Source organism: Limulus polyphemus, unplaced genomic scaffold (genome assembly GCF_000517525.1).
Source record: "Limulus polyphemus unplaced genomic scaffold, Limulus_polyphemus-2.1.2 Scaffold4575, whole genome shotgun sequence".
Lineage (NCBI taxonomy): Eukaryota > Metazoa > Arthropoda > Merostomata > Xiphosura > Limulidae > Limulus > Limulus polyphemus.
In genome coordinates this window covers 3,699-13,308 of record NW_013670185.1, presented here as the reverse complement: position 1 = coordinate 13,308, position 9,610 = coordinate 3,699, and the positions used below count along the sequence as shown (strand labels likewise).

Below are 9,610 nucleotides of genomic sequence, written 5' to 3'. Positions count from 1 at the left end.
TACCCGTGGTGGGCAGAGCACAGATAGCCCATTGTGTATCTTTGTGCTTAATTACAAACAAACGCATTCGTCATCTTTACTCTTGTTTTTTTTAATTCAGTAGTATTAGTTGGAATATTTGAATTATGCATAGTTGTATTTTTATATCTAAACTAATATTTAAAATTCTTAATAGCTTGATAGCTACTCTATCTTTTAATCCCGCGGTTTTACTCATACTAAGAAATTCTACAACAAAAGTTACAAGAATCTTAGAAAATGGCTCCGTGGATGTGATTAAATGAACGAACCCGCCTGCATGTGGCTAAGTGATCAAATTTGCCTGGATATGATTAAAGGATCGAATCTGTCTGAATATGACTACAGGGACAAATCTCTGTGGAGTGTGACTGAGGGAACAAATCTGTCTGAATGTGACTAAAGGGACAAATCTATGTGGGTGTGACTAAGGGAACAACTCTGTCTGAATGTGACTAAAGGGACAAATCTCTGTGGGTGTGACTAAGGGAACAACTCTGTCTGAATGTGACTAAAGGGACAAATCTCTGTGGAGTGTGACTAAGGGAACAAATCTGTCTGAAAATGACTAAAGGAAAAATAATATCTACCTGGATGTGACTAAATGAACCAGCTTTGGTTGTAACTAAATGATTGTATTAATAAGTATGCTTAGATGTTAGGAAATGAACAGATATGCATTAGCGTGACTAAATAAAGAAATCTTCCAGAAAAACGAATAAATGTGTTTGAATGTTATGAAATGGCTCTGTAAACACACATCTGCCTTTGTGTGACTAAATGGATCGATAAACACGCGTCTTTGTGTGACTAAATGGATCTATAAATACGTGTCTTTGTGTGACTAAATGGATCTATAAACACGTTTCTTTGTGTGACTAAATGGATCTATAAACACGTTTCTTTGTGTGACTAAATGGATCTATAAATACGTGTCTTTGTGTGACTAAATGGATCTATAAACACGTTTCTTTGTGTGACTAAATTGATCTATAAACACGTTTCTTTGTGTGACTAAATTGATCTATAAACAGGTTTCTTTGTGTGACTATATAGATCTATAAACACATCTGCCCGAGTTATTAAACTAATTTGCCTGAAAGTAATTAAATGGTACGTTGACCAAGGTCTGACATAAATAGTTTATTAAAACCTTCCAAAACTAGTTGGGGGTATGTAGAGCGCGCACACACACACACACACACATATATATACACAGAAATGGCCTTTTACAGTAATTCAGTACTGATGTCATGCGATTAAAATCATTCTATCCATCAGTTTGTCAAATACTAAACCAACACATCAGGTAATAAAAGGATCTAACGATTAACGTATATCTATCAAATTATTAGTAAGTACGTAAGCATTCAGTTAATTTAAAGCTGAGTGGGTGTATCTAACTAACTGTCAACAGCTGCTTTCACCTGGAAACAGAGAGAGAAAATCCGAAGTAAGCTATATTCTGCCAACGTCTTCACTACTACTGCTCTGAGCAACATCTTTTTTTTTTACATAATCTTGAGTAACTGATGGACAAACAATACGGCAATGAAAAACTGGGCACAATCAGTCCGGCTGCAGTATGACAAACAATTTAAAATCCAAAAACTCTACCCTAACCATTCCCTTTCCCTAAAATAAAGTGTTCTCTGTTGTGCCCCAACTTAATTCGCGCATGCGTGTTTCAAAACTGATATGTATGTGGAGGATTTAAAGCGACTTGATTAGCTTCTTCGTTCACATTCACTCATTTGTATTGTAAAATCAGTACATTGATTTAAATTAAATTAAAATGTTATCACAAAGGCTTTCATATCAGATTCTGACAAATCTGCGGAATGCAGTCTTTCTTGTTTTTGTTTTCTGGGCCAAGTATGGCCTAATAGTTGGAGTGTACTGGACTGTGAATATCCTCATATACGATTCGTGTCTTGTTGCCACAAAATTTGCAACGCGTTCTGTACTGCATACGGCTGTGGGTGCGGTAGAAGTGTAATAGTTATATTCCACTATTTGGTCAAATGAGAGTAGCCTTAGATTTGGTGTTGGTGCTACTGACTAGCTGTCTTTCTTCCTGTCTATCATTTCAAAATTAAGGTCGGCTTACGAAAATAGCTCTTTTATAGTTTTGAGTGAAAAATCTGGAGAAACAAACAAACATTGAGACTCTTTTTTTTGTCAATCAAGCCAACTGGTTGTCGTTTTTCAAAAAAATGTTATGTTGTCTTATACAATATAGTTTATTTTTTTTCTTATTGTTAAGCACAAAGCTACACAATGGGCTATTTGTGCTGTGCCAACCACGGGTATCGAAAAACGGTTTTTTAGCGTCACAAGCTTTCAGAATTACTGCTGAGCCATTGGGGTAATTTAATACATTTAATGATAAAGAAAGCGTTTTCTTTTTTTTAGCTTAGAGTTCTACAGGGTAGCTTTATTAATCTTCACTGACAGGTCTAAGTTCATGGTAGACGCTACCACTTAGTTGCTAACTTTCTCGTAAGTTCAGTACTTATCGTATCTCTAGGAAAACTGCACTAACTGATTAACTGCATATATTAATAGTCAAATTAACTTACAAATCCGACAACTCAATAAACAGTCAATCAATCATTGAAATTGACATACAAATCAATGATATTTCTAGTGTAATTTGCTTTTTATATGACTCAAATCGTTCCCTAAAATTTCAGGAAGGTTCTAGTCAATAAGCCACGCCTCATCACGTGCCGCGAACCCTCCCTCTGACAAAACAACAATACAAAGTTATAAATGAATAACATATAACATAACCTAAATTAGTATATAAATAGATGCATGAATTTACCTGAATACAACAGTAGCGCCCTGCATTTCTGAGACGGGTTCATCTGTACCAAGGCTCCCAGGATATTTTCCTGTTTTACGCCTCCTTGGTTGGTATTTATAGTCTGGATAGTTCTTCTTGTGTACTTGTCTCAGTCTCTCAGCTTCTTCAACAAATGGGCGTTTATCTTCATCTCCCAGAAGTCTATGAAAAAGTTACAACAAGTATTTCATCTGTAAGTTTCCTTACAAGATCGTAAACGACAAATTTAAGTAAAGTAGCCCCGTTATTAGGATAGGCGTTCTCAAACTATGGGTGGACCGAGACTGAAATGGGAAGATGCATTTTTTTCGTAAATACTAATATATTTATTTAACGAGAGTCACTTTGCAGTCTGCTTGTTCTATAGATAAAGCACTTCATTAAAAAATATTCTACATGTTTTGTAAGCACTTCATTTTTTAAAAATATTCTCCAAGTTTTGTGTTTTAATGATAAAAGCTACGAACTAGTTTGACAATATACTGTATTATTATACTGGTTTGAAAACCCCTGAACTAAGTTATACCTGACAGATTACGTTTTACTTACTTATAAATACACCTAAAATCAGAAACCTTAAATATAATAATACGATTCTTTTAGTCAATAAGTGGTTCATATAAGTTCAAATTTAACTGGACACTCTTCACTAATGATAAGTTTATGAAATGTAATGCAACATGACGCCATATTCGTAAGAAAATAAAACCAAATAAGCGCATTTCAGAAGTATCAAATATATATTATTTTATTAGTTATTTTTTTGCACTTAGTATATTCAGCATACTTTTTGTACGTACATTGTTCTCAGTAGGAAACTTTTTATGCTGGGGTGTTTATATAACACTAAACAGGATTGAAACCACTATTTTAGAAAAATTTAATAAAATGGGTATAAAACGCATATATTCTGGGATTGCTCTCCCCCTATTATAGAAAAATGAACTGTACAAGATTACAACACGTTTTGGTAGTTTATACTGTGATTGGCTGTCACCCAACCAATTAGAAAGTGCAACAACAGCATAATGTCTATAAAAGTAACAAGCAGTCATACTATTCCTAGCAGTAGTAAGGTGAGTGCAATCGTTAGGGGATTTTGGCTGGTAAAAGCTATTCAGTGCGACAGACTGAGGCGAAATGTTGTGTTTCAGTAGAAGTTGTATATCAACTCTGAAAAGGGGTATGGAGAACTAATACAGTTGATAATGTAAGCTGTAGAGATAGAAAACCCAAACTCTTTAAAATTAATGTTGAGTAATTCAGAGTATACTTTTTATATAATACACGACAATCCAGTAAAGATACCGATAATCGATGAAACTTTAATGCCATTTTTAACCACAATGGCATCTTATGCATACATGAGCTAAACGGCCAGGTCAATGACCTCAAGGTTCAGACATAGCCGATCCTAATTTGAACTGTTGACGATAGGGAGGGCAACCAGTCTGCATCACCTATCACCTACACGGCAACTCCTAACGAATTGACATTCAGTTTTATCTCACAACTGAAAGTACAGAGCGTGTTCGGTGATATATTGCGGGAGCGAACCTTAGACCTTTCGCCTCGAAGATCGGTTAACCATTAGGCCACAACCAGTCTACCATAAGAAATTCTCATTAACGTTTCGTTTTTATGTATTCTAGCCTATTAATCCCATGCTCTAGATAAATGGATATAAAAAGACACGTCTGTATATTTTTCAAGTGTACGAAATCAACTGTGTTTTTCGACCAACACTCTAATACTAATTCGACTGTGTAAGTTCCATCTTAAATCTCGTGTTAAAGCGATCAAGTATAGGAAGTGGTAAAACATTTATAAAAGTTTTACGGCAGCGCATATAAAGTTAAGTTCGCATAGCAATATTTTGCATTTCAAAACAAAGTTTCAGACACTGTGGAACTTCTGCCCAACCAAACTGAAGTTTCAGATATTTTTCAGCTGTTACTGAACATTAAAACGTTATCAGTAAGTGAGAAAACTATTATAAGACGTCAAACTATATACTGTTAACAGATGTGGAGAAATATTTCTAATGCCCTGTAGCATGAGGCGTCTAGAGATTTGCGTCTTTAAATGTTACGTTAGCGTTGTGTACGTCAATTATGATGAAAACAACTCATTCAGGGAAACTATCATAGCATCCAAGATGCACGCTTACAAACCTCCAAGTTGAAGGCTGGAAGTGTCCAGTTGTATTGCAACTAAAACACAGTAAAGGACATGGGCATCTGTACTTGTACATGTGTTTGTTAGTACAAACTTTCTTACAAATGTGGTTCAGAAAGAACACACATAAAAAAATAGTTATACGGCATGTTGTCATAACGTCCATTATGTGTTGTCATGGTGATTAAAAACAAACAAACCTGTCTTTAATTAGCGCAACATAATGTCATGTCCGCTGTGTGTTGCAATAGTGACAAATAAATCTGTCTTTAATTAAGAGCGACATAATGTCACGTCCACTATGTGTTGTCATGGTTTTAAACAAACCTGTCTTTAACCAGCACGACATAAATGTCACGTCCACTATGTGTTGTCATGGTTTTAAACAAACCTGTTTTCAACCAGCACGACATAAATATCACGTCCACTATGTGTTGTCATGGTTTTAAACAAACCTGTTTTCAACCAGCACGACATAAATATCACGTCCACTATGTGTTGTCATGGTTTTAAACAAACCCCAACACATAGTGGACGTGATATTTATGTCGTGCTGGTTAAAGACAGATTTGTTTAAAACCATGACAACATATAGTGAATGTGGCATTTATATCGTGCTGGTTAAAGACAGGTTTGTTTAAAACCATGACAACACAATAATGGACGTGACATTATGTCATGCTAGTTAAAGACAGGTTTGTTTCTCTTCATGACAACACACAGTGGGCGTGAAATTATGTCGTGCTGGTTAAAGACTTATGGTTTTAAACAAATCTGTCTTTAACCAGCACGACATAAATATCACGTCCACTATGTGTTGTCATGGTTTTAAACAAACCCGTCTTTAATTAGAGCGACATAATGCCACGTCCACTATGTGTTGTCATGGTTTTAAACAAACCTGTCTTTAAACAGCACGACATAATTTCACGCCCACTGTGTGTTGTCACGACGAGAAACAAACCTGCATTTAATTAGCATGACATAATGTCACGTCCATTATGTGTTGTCATGGTGATAAAAAACAAATAAACCTGTCTTTAATTAGCATGACATAATGTCACACCTACCGTATGTTGTAATGGTGATAAAAAAACCTTTGCATCAACACGACTTTACGTCATGCCCACTGTGTGTTGTCATGGTGATTAATAAACCCTCCTTGAAATCCGCACCTCTTCAATTGCTTCATGTCTCTTTCACATCGTTACTTGGCGAACAACAAAAACTGACCATCCACATTTACTGCTGAAAATAAAAATAACAGCGCCGTACCAAGTATGAGAATAATTCACACTTGTTGAGTAACTCATTTAATGTTTGTGAGATCCGTGAAAAGTACTTTACGTGATGCATATGTGTGATTGCGAAGTGGATATTTCTTTATATACGTTACTCCACCGTTTTGTATATAGAAGTTATTACATCGCACTGTTATATAGAAGTTATTATATCGTAATGTTGTATAGAAGTTATTACATCGTACTGTTGTATAGAAGTTATTACATCGTACTGTTATATTGAAGTTATTAAATCGTATTGTTATATAGAAGTTATTACATCCTACTGTTTATATACGTTATTACACTGTTATGTTTATATACGTTATTACACTGTTATGTTTATATACGTTATTACGTCGTACTGCTTATATACTTTACTACAACATTCTGTTTATATATATGTTATTACGCTGTTATGGTTATATACATTGTTACACCGTTATGTTTATATACGTTATAATATCATACTTTCTATATACGTTATCACGTCGTATACTGTTAGTATACGTTATTAATCTCTTCTATATATATATAGGTTATTACAGTGTTATGTTTACATAACTTATTACACCATTAGGTTTATATATGTTATTACGTCGTTATTATTATATACGTTATTACAACGTTATGTTTATGTACGTAATCACGTCGTACTGTTTATACACGTATTTACGTTTATTAAGTGCGATTTATACGTGTAAAAGTACTAAAATATCCACACAAAGACACATACACATATGCACGTGCTTGTGTGAATATGACAGAATATGTGTCACTGAAACCAAATACATCCTATTTTTTTAACAGTTACTGTGAATTATTATCTGTGAAGTCTTACGTATTAGGGTTAAACGTACTAGATCAAGTAGGGGTTTTGTTTTACTTCACTATGATGGTTAGGTCGCTCGACTCGCAATCTGCGGGTCGCGGGTTCGAATCCCCGTCCCACCAAACGTGCTCGCCCTATCAGCCGTGGTGGACGTTATAATGTGACGGCCAATCACACTATTCCTTGGTAAAAGAGTAGCCAAAGAGTTGGTAGTGATGACTAGCTGCCTTCCCTCTAAATTAGGGACGGCTAGCGAAGATAGCCCTCGTGTAGCTGTACGCGAAATTCATAACAAACAAAGAAATCTTCACTATGCCGGCAGGAACGAGCTTACGAAACATCACTTTTCGTGGCACGTGCGATGGGAATGAGAAGTAACTCATAGTTTTATATAGAATGATAAATATCCAATTTATTTTTTATTTTATTTGAATCATAGTGGGAAACCAACAAACCCCGAATACGTTTAGTTTAATTGAAAACTAAATGCCAAGAAACATTTTCAGCTAATTATTATTAGGCCAGGGGCAGAATGGCCATTTATTAACTTACGGCACTAATAATTCAGCTACTTTGACATCATAAAATAGAAATAATCCTGTTATTGATAACTATGTTGTTATGGGAAGAAATGCAGAAGTTGATGCATACGTACAAGGCGTGGCAAAAGTGAGTATACAGTTGTTTCGTTTACAAAAAAAGTTTAATATCTAATGTCTTACTCTGAAACACACAATAATTAAATTGGTTTCAGTTGTCCGCGTGCTATTTTCTATAGTGTCAATTCTAACTTTTGCCCAACTCTGTATATTGTAGCTATGACAAAACAATTAGTATAATTCTAATAAATTATAAGAGTAAATGTAAAGAAGAATATGTTACATCTGCCATAACCAGTGCCGACGAAGCCTTTCTCCTAACACCAAAACTCGTCAGGCCGGCTGGGACACTACAGACGTATTAGTGGTCCAGGATCGTTAAATCATCAGCTTTCATGAACAACACTTGTTATGCTGTGAATTAGATTAAGTAGAATGTTAAGGTGACATTTTGAGAGTTAATTCTGATAAATAGAAGAAACTTACCTCCAAAGTCTTCCCAGGGTCTTGCTGAGCTCAGCGTTGTGGAGGTGGGGGTATTGATCTGCTAGCTTCCGGCGGGCAGCTTGAGCCCACACCATGAAGGCATTCATGGGTCTTTTTACGTAAGGTCTTCGTTTTGATGAATTGTTGTGCTTTGGCGGGTTGGACACGAGCGTCCAGTCATACCCTTTCAAAACCCTCGAAACAGCATCGTGAATGGACGACGGGAACCCCAAATTTTCATCGATGTTCTCTTGACTCTTGTTGTCCTCGGGCATGAGATCAGATAATTGATGCCCCTGCCTCTGGTCTTGTCCACTCCCCGAACTTTCGTGGCCACATTTTGTCTCCTCCTCAGTTTCCCCTTTTGCCTGCACAACGGACATAGCGACAGTTCTGAAAATGTAGGAAGCTATTTCTTTTTTATTCCATTTTTTCCAGAAATCTAAAGGAAAAATATTTTAAAAAAACAGCCGATAGATTACGCTCTATAAATGCAACTTTCAAAGAAAGCGGTAGGCGGTGATATTTCAAACAGTTCTTCCGCAATATCCTAGGGATCGACCTTTTTAAGATCTAACACTTGCTAATCCGACTGACTTAGATGCAAAGAAGAGTGAGTATAGGACGTCTCAAGACACTTCTCCCACACAACGGAAGTAATTACTCCGCCCAAGTTGCTGTTCCGTTTAGGCAGTGTCAATCATGACGTTATTAACACGCCCTCTAGCTACCGGTACTGTAATGTTTCGCTCACGCACTATCAGTTGCTAAAGCAACGAATACAAAAGGTATTCGTTGAACTATATTATAGTGGCAGATTTTAGCCCGGCATGGCCAGGTGGTTAGGGCGTTCGAATCCCCGTCCCACCAAACATGCTCGTCCTTACAGCCAGGGGAGCGTTATAATGTCACGGTCAATCTCATTATTCGTTGGTAAAAGAGTAGCCCAAGAGTTGGCAGTGGATGGTGATGACTAGCTGCCTTCCCTCTAGCCTTACACTACTAAATTAGGGACGGCTAGCGCAGATAGCCCACGTGTAGCTTTGTGTGAAATTCGAAGCAACTTTTACAGATGTCAATTTAAACTAAATTTGCAGTTTATTTGATATATCTCACTAAATAATGATATACACATATTTAAACGTATGTGAACTTAGTAGCATGAATAGCAGAATTTGAAAGTTATGTATCTAAAATTCTCTTTTTTGTATTCAGCAATTTTTGGAGCTTTGAAATTGTTGTAATAACTGACGGAGTAGACTTATAATTACTATCATCAAAGTATTATCACAAAGTCTAGACTAATAATTATTATCATCAAAGTATTATCACAAGGTCTAGAATTATAATTATCATCATCAAATAT

General features: G+C 36.0%; 1 protein-coding gene across 1 annotated transcript in view; it reads right to left on the bottom strand.

Moving 5' to 3' along the window:
• Nucleotides 1-8,865, bottom strand: part of LOC106471370 (transcription factor Sox-10-like) — a 17,615-nt gene extending 8,750 nt beyond the window's left edge. Inside the window, exons 1-2 of the mRNA XM_013931968.2 lie at nucleotides 8,245-8,865; nucleotides 2,849-3,031 (exon numbers count right to left, since the gene is read on the bottom strand). Coding sequence (XP_013787422.1) covers nucleotides 2,849-3,031; nucleotides 8,245-8,627 — 566 coding nt within the window. The 5' untranslated portion in view covers nucleotides 8,628-8,865. The remainder of the gene's footprint in view (nucleotides 1-2,848; nucleotides 3,032-8,244) is intronic.
• Nucleotides 8,866-9,610: the final 745 nt, after the last annotated feature.